Below are 27,705 nucleotides of genomic sequence, written 5' to 3'. Positions count from 1 at the left end.
GATGTTGATCAGTGAAGCACTAAAATACTGATGATATTTTAGAAACCTTTTCCAAAAATGTGGTTTGTATTTGTATTATAATTCTATATTTAATATAAACTATGTATCACACAAGAACAAGCATTACTTTTAAATATAATATTTCTAAACTTAAAATACACTTAATAAAAATGATAATATATATATAATAAAATAAGTCTTGGGACTTCAAGTAAAAATGCTTTTATTTTGCACTTTTCTTAAAATATATCACAATGTTTTTCATTGCAAATTATATAATCAACAAAATAAATACACATTTGTTTTAGCCTATAATAGTACCAACACAACTAGAGGTCATCGTGGAAAAATAAGGTCAGATGATCAAAGCAGATTACAGTTGACTGGATTGAAGAATTTATAAGCACCATCGTGGGTTCCTACAGCAGAATATCAGCAGAAGAACAAAGAACAGGACTGTGGGCCTCCCTTTATACTGCTCTAGTCATATTACAGTTTCAGCTCTTTCTCTAAAGCTTGGGTGTAAGCCGTTCTGTGGAAATCGTTCTTCTTTATTTTGCTCACAACATCCTGCACCAGCTTAAGACAGACACTCCAGCCGCGTTTGCTCGAGTAACAATATGACTATGAGGATTTAATGCACTAACAGTAAAATACTGATATTCTAACTTTTGCACTAGAAGCTTCACTTATTAGGACTGACTGGTCAGTGAGATCGTCCAGTGCAGCATCGTCCTGTTTGTCTTTGTGTGCAGCAGTGAGAGTGAGCAGCTTCACTCCATTTTTATAATCAAACACAATGAAGTAAACAATTGTTTATTTATTTATGAGATAACGAAGATTGATGAACATTTATTGGAGTAAAAGAAGCAGTTTAATTACACAGATTAATTAATGTACAATAACAAAGTTTATTTACTAAATTACTTTACACCTCTGTTAAAAAAAATAATGGACTTCATGATGTAACATTAAGGTTTGTGTTTGTCATGACAAGTATATTTAGTCTTATAATTTATTGATTAATTAATTTTATTCAGTCTTTATTACAGCAGTGATGATGAGTGGTGCTGCATTTCTACCTCCATCTTTCTCAAAAGGACAGAAGTATGGATAGAGTTGCTCAGTGAACGTCTGACCAGTATAAGAGTAGATATGAACCCTTTTCTCCACATCATAAAACGAGACCAGACCCTCCTCATAATCCACAAACACTCCGACCTTCTGAGGTTTCTCTTTCAGAGAGAGGAGGACAGAGGAACCAGCACAAGCTTTATATTCATCCCTGTTCCTCAGAAACACAGCCCAGAATCCATCCTGAGGTCTCAGTGTAAACTTATCATTCCTGTTTACAGACTCTCCGGCGACTCCTAAATCCCACTCGGTCTTCCCACTGACCTGCACCTCATAGTAAAATCTACCTGAGGACAAACTCTGCTTTCCCAGAATTATGGGATGATAAGTGAATCTTTTTGGGGTGTCGGGGAGATTCTGCTTTGTGTTTCCATGTTTTACTTGTTTTCCATCATCAGACAGAACGAGATAAGGATTTGCTGTATCAGGATCCAGAGTCACGTCCACTGAAATAAACACACAGTATGTGAGATCATTAATAATTTATTTACTGTATCATACTGAAATAAATGTGTGAGCAGATTAGTTAAATATCAGGTTGAAGATGAATGGTGATAAATATTTCTGTGAATAAAGATCTTGTATAGTTTAATATGTGAAAATTATTTTCCAGGAAAGATCTGGTGAGATTTGTATGATAATGCAGATGATAAAGTGGGATCATTCTGTTGCTTTTAATCATGATCACTGTCTGTAAGGCATTTTGTATGTTCTCCTTTTAGTATTGTAAAGGCATCTCATATTCCAAAAACATGCAGAAGGTGCATTGGCTATTACAATCTTCCATGGTGTGTGAGTGAGTGAATGTGTGAGTGTGTGATGCCCCGTGATGGATTGGTACCCTGGTGAATGTTTGCTCCTGTTTAGCCACTGTGACCCTGACCAGGATGAAGTGGTTAGTGAAAATGAATGAATGATTAAAGAGAAGAACAGAAGCTGCTCTGTACCTGCATACTGCTGAATCCTCTTCAGTTCTGTGGAGAATGTTTACAACAAAATCATTGATATGATTATAAAGATGTGATTTTAATGTAAACACAGAATCTACTAAAGCTTTAACATTTAAGACATGAACTACATTTACTGTCCACCAACGTCTAAACACTGGAACATGAAACTGCTCACCTGTTTCTCTCAACTTCTCTTCCAGAGTTTCATTGAGTTTCTCGTCCAGAGTTTTCTGAAGCTGAGAGAGAGATGTTCTCAGAGTCTCCACATCTGGATCAGTGTTGATACTAATATCGGTCCAGTTCTTGTTGGTTGGAGGGCTGCAGATTGTTGGATAAACCTACAGCAGGTCAGGAAAGAGGAGAAAGTTCTCAGTATAGTGAAGGATGTTCAGTGTTGTTCTGCAGCAGCATTGAGCAGATAGAGGAACACTGAGCAGATAGAGGAACACTGACAGATAGAGGAATGACAGATGTCAGATTATCCAAGATGGCGGCGCGTTAACACGCAGCGGCCGCTCTGGGGTCGAAAAATTGTGTTTTTTTGTTGTTTTCAAGAAAAGTTTGTAAGTTTGTTTAGGACAGTTTTGTTTATAAACGTATGGAAACCACTTTTGACTTAGTTTACAACCGCCAGACACTGCTACAATTGAGAAAACAGTCAGAAACCAACCTGCAAGATGATCTGCAGCGAACTCTGCATGAACTCTGCCTACTTCGCGAACCAGGCCTGCAGTCCTCGGTGTTACCTGAAGCAGGTGACCGGGGGAGGGGGCGCCGCAAGCGGTGCTCGAGGAAGCAGAAGCGTGGAAAGCGAGCCGGGGTCCGTGCTAGGCTAAAAGCTAACCCAAGCCGGCCGGCTCTACCATCGTTATTCCTCGCAAATGCATGCTCTCTGGAGAATAAACTGGACTGTATCAGACTTCAGCGAACTACCCAATGTGAGTACAGGGACTGTTGTGTTTTAATTTTCACTGAAACATGGCTTAGCGACAACATTCCAGACAGTGCCATTCAGCTAGACGGGCTAGCATCGTATCGCGCCGATAGAAATGCAGCTCAGTCCGGTAAAACACGAGGAGGAGGCGTTTGTGTTTACATTAACACCGAATGGTGCAAGGACTCTGTGCTTGTTGTGGCGTACTGTTCTCCGATGGTGGAATTTGCTATTGTTAGATGCAGACCTTTTTATTTACCACGGGAATTCACCAGCGTGCTTATTGTCGCGGTGTATCTTCCGCCCAGCACGAACGCGAAGGAAGCATTGAGCGAACTTTACAGAGCCATCAGCGAACTGCAGAACATTCATCCAGACGGACTGTTTATTATCGCTGGGGATTTTAATCATGCAAATCTCAAGTCTGTTCTCCCTAAATTCCATCAGCATGTGGACTTTGCTACGAGAGGAGCGAACACGCTGGATAATGTTTACACGAACATTGCCGGTGCATACCGGGCGGAGCCCCGCCCCCACCTCGGATACTCAGACCACATCTCTGTAATGCTAATTCCAACATACAGAGCACTCGTCAGGCGCTCCAGACCTGTACAGAAACAGGTGAAAACCTGGCCAGAAGGATCCATCTCTGCTCTTCAGGACTGTTTTGAGTGCACTGACTGGGACATGTTTAGGGAGGCTGCAACATACAGCGATTACACTGATCTAGAGGAGTACACGACTTCAGTGACCTGCTACATCAGCAAATGCATTGAGGACGTCACTACCACTAGAACCATCACTTCCAGACCCAACCTTGTGATGACCAGGTGCTTCGTCTCACCACAGCGGACGTGAGGAGAACTCTGCACAGAGTCAACCCACGGAAAGCTTCTGGACCAGACAACATTCCTGGCCGAGTGCTCAAAGGATGTGCAGACCAGCTGGCAGATGTATTCACTGACATCTTCAACATCTCCCTGAGCAGCACCATCGTTCCAACATGCCTCAAGACGACCACCATCTTACCCGTGCCAAAGAAGTCATCTGTGTCATGCTTCAACGACTATCGTCCCGTAGCACTCACGCCTATCATCATGAAGTGCTTCGAGAAACTAGTCATGAGGCATATTAAGACCCTACTGCCTCCCACCATGGACCCACTGCAGTTTGCGTACCGTCCTAACCGTTCAACGGACGACGCCATATCCACTACACTTCACCTGGCTTCTACACACCTGGACAGAAAGAACACTTACGTCAGGATGCTGTTCATAGACTTTAGCTCAGCATTCAACACCATCATTCCTCAGCATCTAATTGGAAAGCTGAGCACGCTGGGCCTGAACACCTCTCTCTGCAACTGGATCCTGGATTTCTTGACTGAGAGACCTCAGTCCGTCCGGATCGGTAAGAACACCTCCAGCACCACCACACTGAGCACCGGCGCTCCCCAAGGCTGTGTGCTCAGTCCACTGCTGTTTACTCTGCTTACGCACGACTGTACAGCAATGCACAGCTCGAATTCCATCGTTAAGTTTGCAGACGACACAACTGTGGTGGGACTCATCAGCAACAACGATGAGTCAGCGTACAGAGAGGAGATACAACATCTAACGGACTGGTGCCAAGTCAACAACCTGTCTCTGAACGTGGATAAAACCAAAGAGATGGTCATTGACTTTAGAAAGACACTGAGGGACCACTCCCCACTGCACATCGACGGCTCCTCTGTTGAGATCGTCAAGAGCACCAAATTTCTCGGTGTTCATCTGGAAGAGAATCTCACCTGGACCCTCAACACCAGTTCTATAAGCAAGAAAGCCCAGCAGCGTCTCTACTTTTTGAGAAGACTGAGGAAAGCTCATCTGCCACCCCCCATTCTCACCACGTTCTACAGAGGAACAATCGAGAGCATCCTGAGCGGCTGCATCACTGTCTGGTTCGGAAATTGTACTGCGTCGGACCGCAGGACTCTCCAGCGAGTAGTGAGGACAGCTGAAAAGATCATCGGGGTCGCTCTTCCATCTCTCACGGACATTTTTAACACCCGCTGCATCCGCAAAGCTCTAAGCATTGTGGACGATCCAACCCATCCATCACATGGACTTTTTACTCTGCTCCCGTCTGGGAGACGACACCGCAGCATCCGGACCAACACAACCAGACTGTGTAACAGTTTTATCCCACAAGCAATCAGACTCCTAAACTCAGTACTGTAACAATTTCCTCTGGAAATTTTCTGCTGCCACACACTGAACTGTATTGACTATGTTACTTGCATTTTTTGCACACCTCCTGGAACTGGACAAGTAATTTCTGCACCTTACTTGTATTTTTGCACCTTATTTACTTTTTAGGCACCTTATTGGCATTGCCAATTTTACGCTGCTAATGTACAACATGTCACTACCTCATGAACCATTGTACCATCTATTCACCATCATGTACTAACACTTGTCTTTAGTCCTGTCTTCTAATTACTTGTTTAGATTAGGGATAATTAGGAATATATTTTGTAGTTATTTATTATAGGATTTTTAGTATTTATTGTTGTATTTACACTGTTTTTGTATCGTCTTGCACTTTTTGTACCGTGTTACACTGTGATCCTAGAGGAACGCTGTTTCGTTTCAATATGTACTTGTATGTAGCTGAAATGACAATAAAACCTCTCTGACTCTCTGACTCTGACTCTGAGATAGAGGAACACTGACAGATAGAGGAACACTGACCTGTAGAAGGTTGAGATGTTCCTCAGTGTTCAGAAGCTGCTGCAGTTTAGTTTCTCTCCTCTTTAGTTCAGTGATTTCCTGCTGCAGATCTTTGATAAATCGTTCAGCCTGGTTCTCTATAGCTGTCTGCTGCTTCTCCATCACCTCCCGTAGTTCAGCCTGACTCGACTTAATGGAGCGAATCAGATCTGTGAAGACTTTATTATGGTCTGTTTTCTCTTTCTGTGTGGTTTTCTAAATAAAAAGGAAATTTTAACTTTTATAACAGAACAGTGGAGATATGTTTGGTGTTAGAAGAAGGAACGAGTTTATGTTTTACTCACTTTGTTAAACTCTACTGACTGTCTGATCTCTTGAATCCTCTTCAGGTGATCCTTGATCATCTGCTGCACCTCTGTAAGCGTTTTACCCAGTTGAGTCTTAGGGATAAAAAGGTTAAAAGACAATGGGTTTCATAGAGTCATTACAGAAGACCAAATCAATACCATGACTTCACAGAGACTAAACAAGTTTACAAAGTTCTTTGGCTTTTACCAAATAAAATATATGATTGTATAGCTAGTTACAAAATGACAAGTCAGATTAACTCCATTCAGCTGGTTTGTGGACTGGTTTGTAACTGAGGTAGGCGTATTGCCTGTACCAACACTGTACCAACACTGCTGGGCACTGAAGAAAGCAAGACATGAATCAGTACGACTTACCTTCTTCTCTCCAGTCTCCTTCTCTATAGAAATAATGTTGTGGTTTTTGTGATCATCCAAACAGCAGATCTGACACACGCTCGTCTGATCGTCTCTACAGAACCGTTCGAAAGGTTTCTCATGTTTCTGACATATGTAGTCCTCCAGGTTCTTCACAGGATTTATGAGTTTGTGTTTTCTAAGTTTTAGAACATTATGACGAGGCTCTAGATGCAACTTACAAAATGTCAGACCACAATCCAGACATGATCTCAGAGCTTTCTGCTTCTCTCCAGTGCAGGAATCACAAAGAACTGCAGGTTTATCAACTTGACTTTTCATCCTGAAGTGATCAGCAACCTCTCTCAGTGTTGTATTGATCTTGAGTTCAGGTCTCTTGGTGAATTTTTCTTTACATAATGGACAGTGACATTGTGGACTCAGATTCCAGCATTTTGTAAGGCAACTGTTGCAGAAGTTGTGTCCACATGGAATCGTGACTGGATCAGTAAACACATCCAGACAGATGGAACACTGGAACTGATGTTCAGACAGGAAACTGCTGAACGAACAATATGTAAAATATAAAAAAATGATGAAGGAACATGGATAAATAGAATTCATTCATTTATATATTACTGTATAGTCAGTGTGATGGTGGGTTGATGAAGCAGGCTGGCCACATGCATACGTTTGACAAACTCTTTATTTAAGGCAAAATCCAAAAGCATTTTCAGTTAATCAGACAACAAGGAAACAAAAAAGTGTAAAAATCAAACTAAACAATATAAACAAAGGCAGGATAAGAGGATTAGGCTCTATCTAGAAAACCCTAACCCAGGAACAATCACATGTTTACGAAATGCTTTGAATATGTACAGTATATGGTTTGGAAACGACAAACCTGTACACACACAATCAAACTTAATCACTAATTACAGAAACAGGTGTATACAATGATTGGGAGGAAATCCCCCACGAGGGGTGGAGACGGGGAACAGAAACTAAAAACATAACAGTGCACACAAAGCACTAGAACGGAGCGAACACTGGGCAGGAAAATCCCCTATCAACAAACCACTCTAGTGTGTACATGTTAATGACATGATTAGGCATTATTAAAGCATTAAAACATTTTTACATGAATAGTTTCAGAAGTTTTAGATTAATCTAGGACTTAAAATGTGTACTAAACTGTACCAGTCAAAATATTTTCAACATTTCATTACAGCTACGTAGTGACTGCCACACAAAACAACCAATAACTTTTTAATGATGAAAAAACAAAGTGGCAAGATGGCAGAATTTACAGACTACAGGTTTTTTGTAATTGTTATTCAAGTTTTTAAAATAGTTGGTACAGTAGAAAAAATAAGTATGTGATGGGTAACTTACACTGAACCGAATCGTCTCTGCTCTCCCGTCTACTTCTCTTTGCTTGTGGTGGTCATCTGTTACCCACCTACCTGAAAAATAGGTGATTTACATGAAGGCTTATCTCACTTCAGAACAAGTTTGTACCCCCCAGAATTTTTGGCACCTTCTCAGATGTTCAAGTTACCCATGTCATTGGCACTAACACCCCCCCCCCCCCCCCCCCAACAAAATACTTTTAAGTTGGTCAGGATTGATCCTTGTCTTCTTAAACCACGAACCAAAAACTTGTCACGTCTTGTTTTTGAAAGAACGGTTGCAGTGTTGTTGTTTTTTTATTTGGAAACCACCGAAGAGTTGCTTCTCCTGTCTCTGTTATAATCTCACATATACTGGACACTTCTCTTCATAAAGGTTTTATCATAATACACAAGGAATCATGATGATCAGGGAATGGTTTTATTTTACTGCTTCAGGGAAAAGGAATAAAAAGAGAAAAATCATTGACAACAAATGATTCAAAATAAAAGTGAACGTCACAAGTTACTACATTAGTGTTACTTTAGAAAGCAGATCTCAGACTACACCAGACTCATCAGTAATGTAAGAAATCTACACCTCATGTATCAGGTTTGCATCACTAAAGTTTATGGTCAATATATTTTGTTACTCATATGGCTAAAAGTATGTGGACACCTGACCATGAGCTTGTTGGAAATCCTGTTTCAAATCCATGTACATTAATATTGGGTTGCCAAGTACTTCCTCATTTCACTTTGCAGCTAGGTCAGGTGCTGATGCTGGATGAGAAGAACTCATTTTTAAGTGATGTGTCAATTTATTCCAAAGTTGTTACACAACAAAGCTGGTGAGCCATTTTCAGTACAAACTCTTTATTATTTATTGTCATTTACAAGTAAAATCTCACGTTTCTCTGTCAGGTTTTATCTTCTGTAGCACAAGGAAATGCTATAAATCAGCTATGTGCAGTTACAGTGAAATAAGAAGCAACATTTACTCTCAGGTTACAGTATAAACACTAAAACAGAATCTATAACCACAGATACATGTATACTCTTATATGGTTTATATCCACATATCACCTAGTCTTAATCCCAAGAATTACAAATACTCCAAAATCAACGATTAATCAATAATAACTGATTTCTAAAACAGTAAAAAGAACAAAACAAATTTAAATACACAATGATTTCATTTAGCATTTTCTTTTTGTTACATTTAGAAAAAAGAAGTAAAACATCCCCCAACGTCTCCTTTATTTACCAGTTTTTTTAGTACTGTAAATAAAAAAAAGCCCACAAGCATTTATGTTGACCCAATGAATGTTTATGTTTTAACATCAAGAAATGAATGAAACCATATTAAATGGAACATCATTATAATTTTCTTTACACTGGTCATTTCTGTAGCAATTGGAAAATCTGATTCCATGTAATGTTGAGGTACTCAGCAATAATCACATATTAAACCTTTTAGCATTTTTAATGTTTTTAGTTTTCTTTAAAGGTAATCAAGCGTCCTTCATTATTCTTTATTTATTATCCTGATGATACAGAACAAGCTGATGAGTTTATTAATACACTATTCTCTCTTTCTGATTTATGAATGATTACAACTGTCTTACTTTAGATTCACTACATTCTAAAACCATGGGCAAATAAATGTAATAAATGTAAATGAGTATATGTATTCAATCTTCCCATTCATCAATTAGTAAAATTGACTGAATCTTTATTACAGGATTGATGATGAGTGGTGCTGAGTTTTTACCTCCATCATTATTACCAGGACTGAAGTATGGATAGAGTTGCTCAGTGAACATCTGACCAGTATAAGAGTAGATATGAACCCTGTTCTCCACATCATAAAACGAGACCAGACCCTCCTCATAATCCACAAACACTCCGACCTTCTGAGGTTTCTCTTTCAGAGAGAGGAGGACAGAGGGATCAGCACAAGCTTTATACTCATCCCTGTTCCTCAGAAACACAGCCCAGAATCCATCCTGAGGTCTCAGTATAATCTCATCTTTCCTGTTTACAGACTCTCTGGCGACTCCTAAATTCCACTCGGTCTTCCCACTGACCTGCACCTCAAAGTAAAATCTACCTGAGGAGAAACTCTGCTTTCCCAGTACAAGGCAGTATCTGGAGAATCTTTTTGGGGTGTCGGGGAGATTCTGTTTTGTGTTTCCACATGTTACTTGTTTTTCATCATCAGACAGAACGAGATAAGGATTTGCTGTATCAGGATCCAGAGTCACGTCCACTGAAATAAACACACAGTATGTGAGATCATTAATAAATCATTTATTATATCACACTGTATTTGTATCAAAGTGGGTTCATTCTTTTAATCATGATCACTGTCTGTAAGGCATTTGGTATGTTCTCCTTTTGGAATTGTAAAGACCTCTCATCTTCCAAAAAACACATGAAGAAGGTGCATTGGCTATTACAATCTTCCATGGTGTGTGAGTGAGTGAATGTGTAAGTGTGTGTTGCCCCGTGATGGATTGGTACCCTGGTGAATGTTTGCTCCTGTTTAGCCACTGTGACCCTGACCAGGATGAAGTGGTTAGTGAAAATGAATGAATGATTAAAGAGAAGAACAGAAGCTGCTCTGTACCTGCATACTGCTGAATCCTCTTCAGTTCTGTGGAGAATGTTTACAACAAAATCATTGATATGATTATAAAGATGTGATTTTAATGTAAACACAGAATCTACTAAAGCTTTAACATTTAAGACATGAACTACATTTACTGTCCACCAACGTCTAAACACTGGAACATGAAACTTCTCACCTGTTTCTCTCAACATCTCATCCAGAGTTTTCTGAAGCTGAGAGAGAGATGTTCTCAGAGTCTCCACATCTGGATCAGTGTTGATACTAATATCGGTCCAGTTCTTGGTGGTTGGAGGGCTGCAGATTGTTGGATAAACCTACAGCAGGTCAGGAAAGAGGAGAAAGTTCTCACTATAGTAAAAGATGTTCAGTGATGTTCTGCAGCAGCATTAAGCAGATAGAGGAACACTGACAGATAGAAGAACACTGAGCAGATAGAGGAACACTGACAGATAGAGGAACACTGACAGATAGAGGAACACTGAGCAGATAGAGGAACACTGACAGATAGAGGAACACTGACAGATAGAGGAACACTGAGCAGATAGAGGAACACTGACAGATAGAGGAACACTGACAGATAGAGGAACACTGAGCAGATAGAGGAACACTGACAGAGGAACACTGACAGATAGAAGAACACTGAGCAGATAGAGGAACACTGACCTGTAGAAGGTTGAGATGTTCCTCAGTGTTCAGAAGTTTCTGCAGTTCAGTTTCTCTCCTCTGTAGTTCAGTGATTTCCTGCTCCAGATCTTTAATGAATCGTTCAGCCTGATTCTCTACGACTTTCTGCTTCTCTTCCATCATCTTCAGCATCTCAGTCTGACTCTTCTCAATGGAGTGAATCAGATCAGTGAAGGTTTTAATGCTGTCAGATTTTTCTTTCTCTGTGTTTTTCTGGAGGAAGAAGAATTTTATTTTAATAATTATTTATTTTAATGTTTTTTTGTTAAAGTGTACTACATTATATTTACTCACTTTGCTGAGCTCTACTGAGTGGTTGATCTCTTCAATCTTCTTCAGTCGATCCTGGATCATCTGCTGCATCTCCGTCTGTGTCTGACCCAGCTGAGTCTGAGGAGATAATAGTAAATGTTCAATTGCTTCCTTGTGTTTCATAAAGACTGATTTACACTATTTTACTAGTGTTTCTTACCTTCTTATTATTAATCTCCTCCTCTATAGGAATAATGTTGTGGTTCTTGTGATCATCTAAAGTGCAGAACTGACAGACACAGATCTGATCGTCTCTACAGAACTGTTCTAAAGGTTTCTCATGTTTCTGACATATGTAGTCCTCCAGGTTCTTCACAGGATTTATGAGTTTGTGTTTCTTATATTTTGGGACATTAATGTGAGGCTCTAAATGAGACTTACAGAAAGTCACACCACAATCCAGACATGATCTCAGAGCTTTCTGCTTCTCTCCAGTGCAGACATCACAAAGAACCTCAGGTTTCTAGATGTGATCAGCAACCTCCCTCAGTGTTGTATTGATCTTGAGTTCAGGTCTCTTGGTGAATTTCTCTTTACATAATGGACAGTAACATTGTGGACTCTTATCCCAGTATTGTGTAAGGCAGCTCCTGCAGAAGTTGTGTCCACATGGAGTCGTAACTGGATCAGTAAACACATCCAGACAGATGGAACACTGGAACTGATCTTCAGACAGATTTAAAAGAAAAATAAAAGAAGTATAAGATCATTTATACACTTTTTAAAACTGTGTAACTGAAGACATGTACCTCAACATTCAGCAGAAACTACATATATTTACAGTGCCTTTTAAAAGTATTCACCCCCCCTTGAGTTTTTACCTCTTTTGTTAAATTACAGCCTAATTTAAATGTCTATTTAATCTGAATTTTATGTAATAGATCTGCACAAAGTAATTTAAGTTGGTGATGTGAAATGAGAAAAAAAAAATAAATATAAAAATTTGTATTTTGTAAAAATGTATTCACCCCCTTTGCTATGAAGCCCCTAAAAAGTTCTGGTGCAACCAATTACCTTCAGAAGTCACATAATTAGTGAAATAAAGTTCACCTGTGTGCAATCTAAGTGTCACATGATCTGTCAGTATATATACACCTTTTCGGAAAGGACCTAGAGGCTGCAATACCACTAAGCAAGAGGCACCACTAACCAAACAAAACCATGAAGATCAAGGAGCTCTCCACACAAGTCAGGGATAAAGTTGTTGAGAAGTACAAGTCAGGGTTGGGTTATAAAAATTTTTCCAAATCTTTGATGATCCCCCGAAGCACAATCAAATCCATCATCATCAAATGGAAAGAACATGGTACCACAACAAATCTGACAAGAGGGGGCCGTCCACCACAACTCACAGACCGGGCAAGGATGGCAATAATCAGAGAGGCAGCACAGAGACCACAGGTAACCCTTGAAGGAGCTCCACAGCAGAGACTGGAGTATCTGTCCATAGGACCACAATAAGCCGTACACTCCACAGAGCTGGGCTTTATGGAAGGGTGGCCAGAAAAAAGCCATTACTTAAAGATAAAAATAGGAAAGAGCGTTTTGAGTTTGCCAAAAAGCATGTGAAAGACTCCCCAAATGTATGGGGAAAGGTGCTCTGGTCAGATGAGACTAAAATTTAACTTTTTGGCCACCAAGGAAAATGCTATGTCTGGCACAAACCCAACACATCTTATCACCCCAAGAACACCATTCCCACAGTGAAACATGGTGGTGGCAGTATCATGCTGTGGGGATGTTTCTCAGCAGCAGGGACTGGGAAACTGGTCAGAATCGAGGGAAAGATGGATGGTGCTAAATACAGGGATATTCTTGAGCAAAACCTGTTTCAGTCTGCCAGTGATTTGAGACTGGGACGTAGGTTTACCTTTCAGCAGGACAATGACCCTAAGCATACTGCAAAAGCAACACTCGAGTGGTTTAAGGCAAAACATTTAAATGTGTTGGAATGGCCTCATCAAAGCCCAGAACTCAATCCAATTGAGAATCTGTGGTCAGACTTGAAGATTGCTGTTCACCAGCGGAAATCATCCAGCTTAAAAAGCTGGAGCGGTACAGACTTATCCAAAGTGACTTGCAGCTATAATTGCTGCAAAAGGTGGCTCTACAAAGTACTGACATTAGGGGGGTGAATAATTATGCACATTAAAGTTTTCTGTTATTTTGTCCTATTTGTTGTTTGCTTCACAATAAAAAAAAATAAAAAAAATCACAGCTTCAAAGTGTCGTGGAAGAAAAAATTAAGTTGTTTGTCACTGAAACTCGAACCTTGAATAAGTTTGTTTATACTGTTTAAGCTACTGAATATGTGAAATGAACACGATGTACTAGAACAGAATATTCCACTTCTGTTTGATAGCAAGTTAACAGTTTAACAACATCATTGCTCTTATCTATATGGGTTGAACCTCTATCTATAAAAAGCATTACAAAGAATGAAAATTTGTCCTTCAGCCTGCATACGCTTTGCTGACTGTTTGGATCCTCTGCAGAGAATAAACTATCATCTTCTTACTAACTTCAGCTCTGACTCTAAGTGTTTTATTATAGTGTAATTTTGGAATTCTGTCACCACAATTTGGCGTAGTCGGCAGGATTCCACACCGTCGTGGAGGGACATCTCTGGGGACTGAGGAACTGATCACCCCTTCTTCCCACCTGGCCTCACCAGTTTGAGCAAAGGAACAAAGGAGGACTCCCGCCTCGGCGTGCTGAAATCCAGAAAAGAATCTATGGTGTGACTTCTGCAAACTCCAAAACGGTGAGCTGATCTTGGTCTGATATTGATAGTTTATTGTAAGTACTAACGTGTGAAGGGTACTTAGGCTAAATTTAGGTCACTCCTAAATTTACTCGGTCGTTCCGAGAAAAACGTTAAAGATGGGTCAAGGAAATTCAAAAGGGGGTAAAGGGAACCCTTTTCCACCTCCCATAGTGCATTGCAGCATTCCACCTTATGGAAAATTAATAGATAATATGAAACAAAGGGAACCAGATAGCTGCGTTCAAATAAATGAATGGGTCAAATTCTGCCATTTTCCCCCGGGGGGGACATTAAATGTGGATGAACTAGTTCAGTTTAAAAAACAATTGCAATTACAACAAGATGCCTATGATAAAGCCATAGAGTACTGTAAAAATAAGAAACTTAAGAAACAGCCTGAAAACTTTCCATGGAAGCCGAGTTGGCACGCCTATGGAAAGTGGAGACAGGAAGCACAAAAAGAGTTAGATAAGAAAGAACAGGCGAGAAAAAACACACACACTAGAAGGAAAACAGTAACCTGTGGTCAGTTTCTGAATTTACAGAAGGATTCCCTGGATGACTTCATTCCGTTTCCTCCTCCATCACCTCCCGTTCACCATGGACCGGGAGGAGCCGAGGGCGATGTGGATGAAGAGGAAGGAGTGGAGAATGTGGAACGAGAAAGAAGCGCAGGAGGGGAACCTGATTCGCCCCAAATGCAGACACGGAAACGCAAAAGGACTGAAAGCGAATTGAGAAAGATGAAAGAGAAGGAGAAGCACTTGAATCAGGAACTCGCTAGGCTGGAAAATAAACAGAATAAAGATAGGCTTCCTGAAGAAGCAGCAACGAGAGGGCTGCCGTCGGCACCTTCCTACGACGAAAACAGGCACGACCCTTTCCAGATGCCCAACATTCAGGTCATGGGACCCAGTGGTCCGGATTATGTTTTCAGACCATGGACTATGGAGGATATCAGAACTGTGTGTGAAGATCTTCCACCCATTTCTGAGGGAGGACCAAAGTTTGTGGGAAAACTGAGACTGTTTGTTGAGGGTTGGAAGCCATCCATCAATGAACTGGCAAGAGCATGTGCATGCAAACTCAAGCTGGACTGGACAAAAGTCCAAGGACCACTACCTCTTACTACTGATATCTTTTATGATGCCACAGTGGGAGGCAGATTTCAGACTGAGTATACAAACCTGTGCAACAGAATCGAAAAAGGATTTCCAGTTAGACTGGATCTCACAAAACTGTCTCAAACCAGACAGATGGAAGGGGAGCATGTCAACGATTTTCTCCACAGACTGGAGGCTGTGCATGAAGCTCATTGCGGGATTGACAAACCAGAGGATTATCCTGGTCTAGTCCTCTCAGCCTGGGAGAGCCACTTGAAGGAACGATTCCTGAGCGGTCTGAGAATTGAGATTCAGAAGAAAGTAAGAGACGACTGTGTAGAAGCAGAAACTGGAAGACTCCAAACAATCTTGGCATTTGCGGTACATGTTAAAAAGAGACTGAACGAAAAGAAACAGAGAAGTAAGGAAGACAGAGAAAGAAAAGAGCATCAGCTTCAATGCGCAGTTTTAGAAGCTGCAAAAGGTGGTTTCGGACGTGGACGAGGTCGAGGTCGAGGAAAGGGAAAACAAAAAGGAAAAGGAAAGTCAGGTCCAGATGGCGAAAAGGATTTCTCAAAGTACAAGTGTTACAACTGCAACCAACTTGGGCACATTGCTAGAAACTGCCCTAAAAAGGACAATGTCCGAGACGAACAATTTGAGGAGGAGGTGGAATGAGGGGTACAGGGAATGAACATCACATCCACCAGACACCAAGAATCCGGTAAGACTGTTCTAAATTATCAAATTATATTGACAAAACCCTCTGCTTTGCCCACACTCGAGTTAAGAATTGCAGATCAGATTGTCCCATTTCTAGTAGACAGTGGTGCTACTATTTCTGTGTTAAAAACGGGAGCTCTACAGTCTGAGCCGCGATTATCAGGAAGAAAAACATTTGTAGTAGGAGCGGGTGGGATTCCTTTGAGTGAATCTTTCACTGACGAGCTATTGTGTTACCATGCTGATAGTAACACGACTCTACAACATGCCTTCCTGCTATCGCCAACCTGTCCTGTAAATCTCTTGGCTAGGGACCTAATGTGTAAGTTAGGGTTAAAATTATCTTGTACGACAGAGGGAATTGATATAACCACGCTAAATTTACCCCAAATCCCTTCCAGTTCTACACGCGTCTGGATGGGATGGCGTTTAGAATACTCAAATTTCTGGTTATCCATTCTGTGTGAATTAATTATGACATTGTTAAGGATGTGAATGATCTGCACTGTACTGTGGGTGTTGAACCTTTTCCTGTTGATATGGAACAAATGTGTTTGTTTCAAAACCGAGATAGTGAGTCAATCTCTGTAAAAACATTGTTCGTGGGTGAACAGTGGGCCGGCTGTACAGTATATCTAGCACCTGATCAGAATAATTGGTTCAAAGGGGATGTGCCTCACATTTCTCTAGCAAAGGAAAAACATACACAGTGGAAAGACATGTCTAAATTTATTTTATGCTGCCTAAAAATTTCTGATTGGCAGCCTTGTGAATTTGATAACTGGGAATATTCAGAAAGCTCTAAAGTACACAAAGTGCTTGTAGATCAAAATTTCTCAGCACAGGCTGAGGTTTCTCTTTTGTCACAGCATGTAAATTTAGTAAATCAAGCTGATTTCTTGGATTCAATCGAACCATGGCTGTGGTCAAAAGATAAATATGACGTAGGTCTCATGAAGGGTGCACCCGAGTTAATCATATCACCCAAAGGTGATTACAGACCATGCACTGTCCAATATCCTCTAAAGAAAGAGGCCCTTGAAGGTATAACCCCTGTCTTCAACAGTTTGTTGGAGAGAGGGATTATAGTAGAATGTCCGGACTCACCTTGTCGCTCTCCTATCTGGCCAGTAAAAAAAGCCACTATCCCGGGTAAACCTGCTCAGTGGAGATTTGTGCAAGACTTGCAAGCAGTAAACAAGGCCACTCATGCTCGAGCACCAGAAGTTCCAAATCCACACACCATTTTGAGTCAAGTCCCTGAAACCTCAAAATGGTTTTCTGTGATCGATCTTGCAAACGCGTTTTTCAGTCTGAAAGTGCACAAAGACTCTCAATTTTGGTTTGCTTTTTCTTTTCATGGGAAACTATATACGTTTACTCGTGTTCCACAGGGGTATGCTGAGTCCCCATCGTTCTTCAATGCTGCACTGAAGGATAACATGTCTAAGTTTTCTTTTTCAGGCTGCAGCGTTCTTCTACAATATGTTGATGATTTATTGATCTGTTCGCCTGATTATGACACCTGTGTGACTGATACTATCTCTTTGCTTCATTTTTTAGCCCAGAATGGACACAGAGTGGACAAAGACAAGATGCAGCTTGTGCAATCAACAGTCACATACTTGGGTCACACTCTGTCAGAAAAAGGGAAGTCTTTAAGTGTTAAGAGAATTTCTGCTATTGTACACATTCCGAGACCAACCACAAAGAAGCAATTACTTTCATTTCTCGGTATGACAGGATACTGTAGAATGTGGATGCCACATTATGCGCAGGTGTCTTCACCGCTGCATGATATGGCACACAAAAATAATTTAGTGGCTTCTTCTAAAGTCCAGTGGACTCCCGAAGGGGAGGAGTCGTTTGTAAATCTAAAAATAGCTCTACAAAACTCTCCTGTCCTGGCTTTGCCAAACCCTGAGAAACGGTTTGAACAATTTGTGGACGAAAAACAAGGATATAAGACTTCTGTTCTGTTACAGGAACATGGAAACAAACTGAGGCCTGTGGCTTATTTTAGTGGTAAACTCGACACAGTGGCTCAAGGCTACCCATATTGTTTACGCGCTGTAGCAGCAGCTGAAAAGGCTATCATATCTTCTAGAGAGATAGTGGGTTATGCTGACATTACCCTTCATGTTCCACACGCAGTATCTATGATTCTGTTAGAAAAACAGACATCTCATCTTAGTGCAGCGAGATGGCTGCGTTATCACACACTTCTGACAGAAATGCCAAATGTGACAGTAAAACGATGCACTGTACTGAACCCAGCTACTCTCCTTCCCACAGAACAGGAAGGAGAACCCCATGACTGTCTGCACACATTGGATCTTGTCTGTTCACCTAGGCCTGATTTAAAAGATGTGCCCCTCGATAATGCTGATTTAATCCTGTAAGTTAATGGATCTAGCTACAAGGATCCCATGGGCGTGACTAAAACTGGTTTTGCTGTTGTCACTTTGACTGACTCTTTGATTACAGGTAGCCTGCCTTCTTCTTACTCTGCACAAGCAGCTGAGCTTGTAGCTCTCACGGAGGCGTGTAAATTTGCAGCAGGCCATACCGTAACCATTTACACAGACTCCAGGTACAGTTTTGGGGTTGTTCACAGCTTTGGGACATTGTGGAAGCAAAGAAACTTCCTAACGTCATCAGGTAAGGCGATTGCACACCACACTCTTGTGTCAGCTCTTCTGGATGCCGTTTTACTACCTAAACAAGTTGCAGTGGTACATGTTCGTGCACACACAAACGGCTCGTCCCCTGAAGCACAGGGCAATGCACGAGCTGATGCAGCTGCAAAAAAAGCTGCTAGAGACCCGACTTACTTTTCAATACAAGCCACAGTCATTGAACCTCAGGACGTGACTGCTGATGAGATTCAACAGGCTAGAACATCCAAGGATGTAAAAGCCTGGCGTAGTTCGGGGTGTATGTTTAATGGGAAGATTTGGAAAGGCCCTGATAACAAACCATGTCTACCTTCCTATTACTTTCCTTATTTTGCGAAAATGGCCCATGGTGTGGATCATTGTTCGAGGGGAGGAATGGTAGATGCAGTTAAACAACAGTGGTTTGTTAAAGGCTTCTCAAATTACTCACAAACTTTTTCAAAAAAGTGCTTAACCTGCCTGAAGGTAAATTCAGCAGGTGCAGTTCAAAAAACCCACACACACGGACATCCGTGGTAGAGAGAACAAATGGCACAATTAAGCAAAAATTGATGAAGGTCTGTCAGGAGACAGGGTTAAATTGGGTTGAAGCCCTTCCATTAGTCTGTATGAGTTTGAGACAGAGAGTGTCATCAAGAACAAAACTCTCGCCGTTTGAAATAATGTTCGGACGGCCACCAAACACGGGATGTGCTCCCAAAAGGGACACATTAGCCCTAGAAGACGATCACATGCAAAGATATTGTGCAACGCTGTGTTCTGTGTTCTGTGTCTGATGTGCACAGGAGGGTGAAGCAGTCTTTACCTAGTCCGGCAGTGACGGGACACACTGTACAACCAGGAGACTGGATCCTGACTAAGGTCTACAAGAGGGCTAACTGGAAAGCTGATCGCTGGCAAGGACCATTCCAGGTGTTGTTGGTTACTCACACTGCAGTAAAGATTGCTGAGAGGGACACCTGGATCCACATCTCACATTGCAAAAAGGCTCCTACTCCAGAGTAACCTCACATTTCACCATGGCGAAGGAAACGGGCAACTGTTTCAAACTCTGTAAGGGACTTGCATTTGCAGTCGCTTTCATCATGATGGCTGCATCTATCTGGACAGCGGTATGAATCTGCACACAAGGAAGAGGTAGATTTTGCTTTTCCTCCTCCACCTGGATGGGAAAAGATCGCGTTAAAGGAATTTGGTGATATTGAAGTGCAACAAACAAATAATTCAATACCGTGAAACCTAAGGTGAAAATAGTATACAGAGTAAATGAAGTCATTGCAGAAAGTGATAAACATGTAATGATGGATGTACTTCTCTGTGTTCTGTATTCATGTGAATTTTTTCTATTTTCCATTTGTTTCTAATGTGTTTGTTTATCCTATGTAGTATTCGGTGGAGTACCTTAAGTGGTCGCATAGGCAGATGGACCGTGAGAGAGTTTTCCCTTCTAGTTGGTAAAAGAACGTATCTTTGAAAGTTTTGACTGCCTGTTGGGTTTTTCGCTCTCACACTCCACCATTATGCTAATCTCATTTATTTTCCTGATTTTTTTTTTTTTTTATTCTTTATTTTTTATATTGTATTCTTTTTTCCTCAGAATGTAGAAGGTTTCGAGTGTCCAAGTGACATGGGGAGGAGTTGTCGTGGAAGAAAAAATTAAGTTGTTTGTCACTGAAACTCGAACCTTGAATAAGTTTGTTTATACTGTTTAAGCTACTTAATATGTGAAATGAACATGATGTACTAGAACAGAATATTCCACTTCTGTTTGATAGCAAGTTAACAGTTTAACAACATCATTGCTCTTATCTATATGGGTTGAACCTCTATCTATAAAAAGCATTACAAAGAATGAAAATTTGTCCTTCAGCCTGCATACGCTTTGCTGACTGTTTGGATCCTCTGCAGAGAATAAACTATCATCTTCTTACTAACTTCAGCTCTGACTCTAAGTGTCTTATTATAGTGTAATTTTGGAATTCTGTCACCACACAAAGTTGTAGGCCTGTTCTGTAAATGAAATGATGCAAACCCTCAAACAATTCATTTTAATTTCACGTTGTGAGCCAACAAAACACGAAAAATGCCCAGGGGGGTGAATACTTTTGCAAGGCACTGTAATTCCATTATGAAGTTTTATATTACAAACACCATTTCCAAAGAATTTTGGACATTTAGTAAAATGCAGAGAAAGGAACCTGTGATTTGTTCATTCTCTTGAATCTGTATTAAATTGATTTCCAGTGTTTTACTGACCAACCTAATTGTATTTTGTTTATATACAAAAAATTCATCCACACATCTCTAGTACATGAACAGTGGAACTTACACTTAGGTGGTACATCCATGCTGTTTGAGCGATCTCTCCTTAGTCGTGGTGGTGAAGATTCGGCCATTCTGCTTTTTAATCCTTACACAGCAAAAACTGTGTTGAAATTTCAGAGTTAAACATTTCAGAGTTGATTTTCACTCTCAAAGTGTCATTTTAACACATTCAGGTTTAAAATGTGTTCAGTGTTGGAGTTATTTGGCAGAATTGATTGCATCGGTGTTAACCTAACTTAGATTAACTTAATCTTTGCCCATGCATTTAGATTTAATTAAACTCCACACATGCATTTTACTTCTTCGGTTGGAGACAAGGAGACGACGGCACCATTTTTCTCCTCTCAAGTTTACGCGGTAAGTGTAATTAATTCAGTCTTAATGAATGTATACATTGATAATGATATTGTCAGTATAAAACACAGCTGTACTGAAGGATGTGTGTGAGAGAGTGAGAGAGAAAAGGCTTGTTCGAGATGAACTGCGCCTCGCCTTGGTGGTCAGCGAGAGCTGCCGGTTGCAGTTGGGGGAGGAGGTTAAAAGAAAGCCGTCAAGTCGGACAGTCGCCACCTGCAACCCACGTGAGCTACAGCGGATCTCGCGCCGTTTGCGTTCTTCGTGGCTGATGAAGTGAATGCAGTAGAAATCGCTCTGCTTTTGCGTGAAATCGAACTAAACATTCTTGATCATTGAGCAGGTTAAACCCAGCGTTTGTTTTCCAAATCCATAGTGGTGAATATAGATGACCATAAAGTGTCAAACTAAGTTTCTGTAAAATCTGTAAATAAATATAGTTTTACTCATCATTCATTTATCTTGTAGATTGGTGAAAAAGAAAAGTTCTAACAAACATGCTATCAAACACATATTTATGTTATTGAATAGATTTAAATATTTGTCTACAACAATTTAAATGAATAGACCTAAACTAAGTAGCCTATTTTTCAAGACTGTCTATTGAAACATTTCACATGAAAACGTGTAAATACATAATTCCAAATATACGGTTTGTTCAAGGTAGTGAATATGATAAAACAATGTACGTAAAACTGTTCTAGAAATAATTAGATGGAAATTATAAAGTGCACTCAATCAGACCTTAATCATCATTATGGTTGTGTATATGGTAAATAGACTTCAATTATATTGTGTCAAAGTGGCTTAAAGTCCAAACTGTCTAATTATATTGTCTACGTAAGGACTTAATCACATTTACCCTTCTTTAGGCTTGTTCCAAAAATACAACATTTTGTAGAGGATGTTGTCCCCCTCTATAGTCTCTCAGAATTTAGAGGTCATTTCAGACTCTCCAAAGGACAAGTGGAGGTACGATATGATAACCTTCTTTTCTCTCACTTACTATGTAGGATCTTATAAGCACCCTTGGCCCTGTCTATATGAATCCACAGCAGATAAAATTGCCACTGACAAAGAGTGTCCTAGCCTGTCTATGGACACTGTCGAACCAGGAGTCATATAGGGGTATTTCAGACAGATTCAATATCACAAAATCCACTCTTGCCAAACATCTCCATGAGTTTTGTACTCTGGTAAATATGCACATGGCACACCACATTTCCTGGCCTTTAGGACAAACCCTGCACAATTCGTTGTTAGGCTTTCAAGCAGCTGGAATTCCAAACACTATCTGTGCAGTAGATGGATGCCACATTCATATTCAGAAGCCACACTGTGACAACCCCCTGGCATATTTTAACAGGAAACAGTTCTATTCTATCATTCTCACTGGATTTTGTGACAATCACCGGCAGTTCACTTACATCAGTGTGGGTCATCCTGGTAGCTGGCATGATGCCAGAGCCTTTCGCCTCACAGAGGTTGCTCGTCTTTTAGAAGAAGATCCCCTGTCCCTGGTCCCACAAGGGATGTATATAATTGGGGATTCAGCCTACCCTCTATTGCCCCAACTGATGAGGCCTTACAGAGACAATGGGCACTTGACAGCTAGGCAGAAGCGCAAACTAAACACTGGCCGTGTGGTCATTGAGCATGCCTTCGGCAAAGTTTAGGAGACTCCAATGCCTGCACATGAGGAATGTCCAGTCCATCAGCTCAGCAGTGTCTGTTGCATTCTACACAGTGTTTGCCATCACATTTCCACCTCTGTTACATCAAGAAATTATGACGTGTTTGTCATGACAAGTATACTGAACAAAAATATAAACGCAACACTTTTGTTTTTGCTCCCATTTTTCATGAGCTCAACTCAAAGATCTAAGACTTTGTCTATGTACACAAAAAGCCTTTTTCTCTTAAATTGGTCTAAATCTGTGTTACTGAGCACAGGTGTGGCATATCAAGATGCTGATTAGACAGCATGATTATTGCACAGGTGTGCCTTAGGCTGGCCACAATAAAAATCAAAAGTGTTGCGTTTATATTTTTGTTCAGTATATATTCAGTCTAATAAGTCAGTGATTAATACATTTTATTCGGTGTTTATTACAGGAGTGATGATGAGTGGTGCTGAGTTTTTACCTCCATCATTAATACATGGACAGAAATATGGATAGAGTTTCTTAGTGAACGTCTGACCAGTATAAGAGTAGATATGAACCCTGTTCTCCACATCATAGAACGAGACCAGACCCTCCTCATAATCCACAAACACTCCGACCTTCTGAGGTTTCTTTTTCAGAGTGAGGAGGACAGAGGGACCAGCATAAGCTTTATACTCATCCCTGTTCCTCAGAACCACAGACCAGAATCCATCATGAGGTCTCAGTGTAATCTTTCTTTTCCTGTTTACAGACTCTCTGGCGACTCCTAAACTCCACTGGGTCTTTCCACTGACCTGCACCTCATAGTAAAATCTACCTGAGGAGAAACTCTGCTTTCCTATTATAAGGCAGTAATTGGTGAATCTTTTTGGGGTGTCGGGGAGATTCTGCTTTGTGTTTCCATATGTGACTTGTTTTCCATCATCAGACAGAACGAGATAAGGATTTGCTGTATCAGGATCCAGAGTCACGTCCACTGAAATAAACACACAGTATGTGATATGAAAATAAGATCATTAATAAATCATTGATTGTATTGTACTGAATAAAATCTGTTAACAGATTAGTTAAATGTCTGTAAGGGCATTTGATATGTTCTCTTTCTGGTACTGTATCTTCCAAAAACATGCAGAAGGTGCATTGGCTATTACAATCTTCCATGGTGTGTGAGTGGGTGAATGTGTGAGTGTGTGTTGCCCCGTGATGGATTGGTACCCTGGTGAATGTTTGCTCCTGTTTAGCCACTGTGACCCTGACCAGGATGAAGTGGTTAGTGAAAATGAATGAATGATTAAAGAGAAGAACAGAAGCTGCTCTGTACCTGCATACTGCTGAATCCTCTTCAGTTCTGTGGAGAATGTTTACAACAAAATCATTGATATGATTATAAAGATGTGATTTTAATGTAAACACAGAATCTACTAAAGCTTTAACATTTAAGACATGAACTACATTTACTGTCCACCAACGTCTAAACACTGGAACATGAAACTGCTCACCGGTTTCTCTCAACTTCTCATCCAGGGTGTTCTGAAGCTGAGCGAGAGATGTTCTCAGAGTCTCCACATCTGGATCAGTGTTGATACTAATATCGGTCCAGTTCTTGGTGGTTGGAGGGCGGCAGATTGTTGGATAAACCTACAGCAGGTCAGGAAAGAGGAGAAAGTTCTCAGTATAGTGAAGGATGTTCAGTGATGTTCTGCAGCAGCATTGAGCAGATAGAGGAACACTGACCTGTAGGAGGTTGAGATGTTCCTCAGTGTTCAGAAGCTTCTCCAGTTCAGTTTCTCTCCTCTTTAGTTCAGTAATTTCCTGCTCCAGATCTTTAATGAATCGTTCAGCCTGATTCTCTGCGACTTTCTGCTTCTCTTCCATCATCTTCAGCATCTCAGTCTGACTCTTCTCAATGGAGTGAATCAGATCAGTGAAGGTTTTAATGCTGTCAGATTTTTCTTTCTCTGTGTTTTCCTGTAGAAGGAGACATATTTTAATTTATTATTTTAATGTTTCTTTGTTAAAGTGTACTACATTATATTTACTCACTTTGCTGAGCTCTACTGAGTGGTTGATCTCTTTAATCTTTTTCAGTCGATCCTGGATCATCTGCTGCACCTCCGTCTGTGTCTGACCCAACTGAGTCTGAGGAGATTATATAATTTTAAAGATTAAATTCCTTCCTCAAGTTTCATATAGACTTTATTATTTCTGATATTATTTGTTTTACAAATTGTACTCAAACATCCAGTTTTAATGAATTATTGCACTGTTTTATTGTACAGTTTCACATTATTTAAGTCAAAGAAAAAGAACAACTTTTAAGACAGAAACCTGGGTAATCAGGTTCAGGGAACCAGATTTAAATCCCTGCTGGTGCTGTCAACCAGTCAGGCATACAAAAAGACGTGATTGGCTGTGTCATGGGTGGAAAGACCACACAAAGGATTAGTGTCCTGTTCACTACTGTACTGAAGGCTGTAGACAATCACTGATTTTTTGAATGAAAACCAGTAAACAAGAGAGAAGGTGAGCAAGACTGAAACAGTTATCTCCTCATACTTTCCTTTAATCTGGTATATCTGTGTTCACTAACAAACACAGGAGACACCATGAACTGACCAGAATTAGCCATGAGAAGTTATTTTCTGCAGGTTAAGCTGAGGACAGCAAGTTGTTGATGGTGTCTCATCAAATGGCCCTGAGTGGTGGTGATTGTTCTGATTTTGAAGCTTGCTGCATTTATAAAGAGGCTTTTTGTCATGACACGGGCATGTAGATGAAGCTTTAGTGTTTCTTACCTTCTTATGATTAATCTCCTCCTCTATAGGAATGATGTTGTGGTTCTTGTGATCTGCCTCGATACACCACTGACAGACACAGATCTGATCATCTCTACAGAAACGTTCTAAAGGTTTCTCATGTTTCTGACATCTGTAGTCCTCCAGGTTCTTCACAGGATTTATGAGTTTGTGTTTCTTATATATTGGGACGTTAATGTGAAGCTCTAAATGAGACTCACAGAAAGTCACACCACAATCCAGACATGATCTCAGAGCTTTCTGCTTCTCTCCAGTGCAGGCATCACACAGAACCTCAGGTTTATCAACTTCACCCTTCTTCTTGAAGTGATCAGCAACCTCCCTCAGTGTTGTATTGATCTTGAGTTCAGGTCTCTTGGTGAATTTCTCTTTACATAATGGACAGTGACATTGTGGACTCTTATCCCAGTGTTGTGTAAGACAGCTCCTGCAGAAGTTGTGTCCACATGAGGTGGTGACTGGATCAGTAAACACATTCAGACAGATGAGACACAGCAGCTGATTTTCAGACAGGATGCTGCTGGAATCACGTGTGACTGACAGATTTAACAGAAACAGAAAAGAACCAAAAGATCATTTATACACTTTATATAACTGTAGACTTTCACCTCAACACCCAGAAAGCAGAAATTTAGTTTTCATTTATATTAAAATGATAAATATTATCATTTATATTACAAACCCCATTTCCAGAAAAGTTGGGACAGATGTTTAACTTATTTACTATGAATGATTAACAGTTTGTGGTCACAGTTGCTGGACGTTTCAAAATACAGTTGAAATGAATTTACAAAAAAGCTTTTTGAACATAAATGAAATGACCTGAATTATTGCATTACTCACATGATCTGATATTCAGCATTTTAGTTCATCAGCAATTGTCAGATTTTTACTAAGATTCACTTTCTTCTGGTGATGCCACATCAACTCATTTAGGTTCTAATTTGGACTCTGACCTGTTTTACAAAACACTTTTTCTTTTAATGATTCTGTTGTAATTCTGTTGTTTAGTATAATTATGAGTAAATAATTTTAAGTAGATTAAATATTTGGATGAAGATCAGACCAGATTTTATGATGAATTAATGCAGGTTGATTCTGAACCAATCATGACATTTTTGTCCAACTGTCTGAAAGACAAGGAACTAAAAAGAAGATAAACTCTGAATCTATATGTCTTGTACATGAACAGTGAAACTTACACTCAAATGGATCATCCATGCTTTCTGTGCGGCGTCTTTTTAGTCGTGATGATGATTCTGCCATTTTTTGTCCTCCTGCTTTTTAATCCCTAAATCAGGAAAACACATCACTTAGTTCCCACAATATCGATGTAAAAACATGTTTTGTGCAGTACAGATTTTTATTCAGAGGTCTCTGATTAGTGATGAATCAATAATAATTGTTTACTTACTGTTGTGTGTAAGAGTGTTTATGCTCCACTCAATAATAAAATTCATACTTTTACAGACAGAATAAAACACTAAAGCTGCTTTTAAATGAGCTGCACAAATGAATCTCTACTGGAGCGCTACTGGTCATGTCATTGTTTTTTTATGGATATAAAACCTTAAATTGATAAAAGCTGATAAAACTTATTTTCTGTATCTCTTAACCTGAACATCACCGAGCAAATAAAAGAACTGATTCATTCATCAACAAGAAGTCACTGCTTGTACAGGCAAGAACTGTGTTTAGAGAAAAGTGGAAAGTCCGGGTTCAGCATTGTGACGAGCAAAGTGTAAAACATTATTAAAGTAACTTTTAATGTTCAGTGTTTTAAATGTTCAGGATTTAATATTCTGTTTCTCTAA

The 27,705-nt window shown here is 40.1% G+C and overlaps 2 protein-coding genes and 1 pseudogene across 2 annotated transcripts; all 3 read right to left on the bottom strand.

Moving 5' to 3' along the window:
• Positions 1-1,032: 1,032 nt before the first annotated feature.
• LOC134325604 (E3 ubiquitin-protein ligase TRIM39-like) lies at positions 1,033-7,167 on the bottom strand. The gene is made up of 7 exons (XM_063007854.1): positions 7,076-7,167; positions 6,458-6,995; positions 6,077-6,172; positions 5,754-5,987; positions 2,260-2,422; positions 2,082-2,108; positions 1,033-1,580 (listed from the first exon to the last, which is right to left on the bottom strand). Exons 1-7 carry the CDS (start codon positions 7,165-7,167, stop codon positions 1,033-1,035), a joined length of 1,698 nt encoding a protein of 565 aa, XP_062863924.1.
• A 2,354-nt stretch (positions 7,168-9,521) lies between these two features.
• Positions 9,522-12,152, bottom strand: LOC134325603 (E3 ubiquitin-protein ligase TRIM39-like; annotated as a pseudogene).
• Positions 12,153-23,503: 11,351 nt separating this feature from the next.
• On the bottom strand, positions 23,504-27,157 carry LOC134325087 (E3 ubiquitin-protein ligase TRIM39-like). The gene is made up of 7 exons (XM_063007128.1): positions 27,094-27,157; positions 25,871-26,427; positions 25,119-25,214; positions 24,810-25,043; positions 24,575-24,713; positions 24,397-24,423; positions 23,504-24,051 (listed from the first exon to the last, which is right to left on the bottom strand). Exons 1-7 carry the CDS (start codon positions 27,155-27,157, stop codon positions 23,504-23,506), a joined length of 1,665 nt encoding a protein of 554 aa, XP_062863198.1.
• Positions 27,158-27,705: the final 548 nt, after the last annotated feature.

The sequence above is a fragment of the Trichomycterus rosablanca genome, chromosome 13 (assembly GCF_030014385.1).
Source record: "Trichomycterus rosablanca isolate fTriRos1 chromosome 13, fTriRos1.hap1, whole genome shotgun sequence".
NCBI classification, from domain to species: Eukaryota; Metazoa; Chordata; class Actinopteri; order Siluriformes; family Trichomycteridae; genus Trichomycterus; species Trichomycterus rosablanca.
Note: the sequence above shows the minus strand (reverse complement) of the source record. Positions and strands in the feature narration are given on the sequence as shown.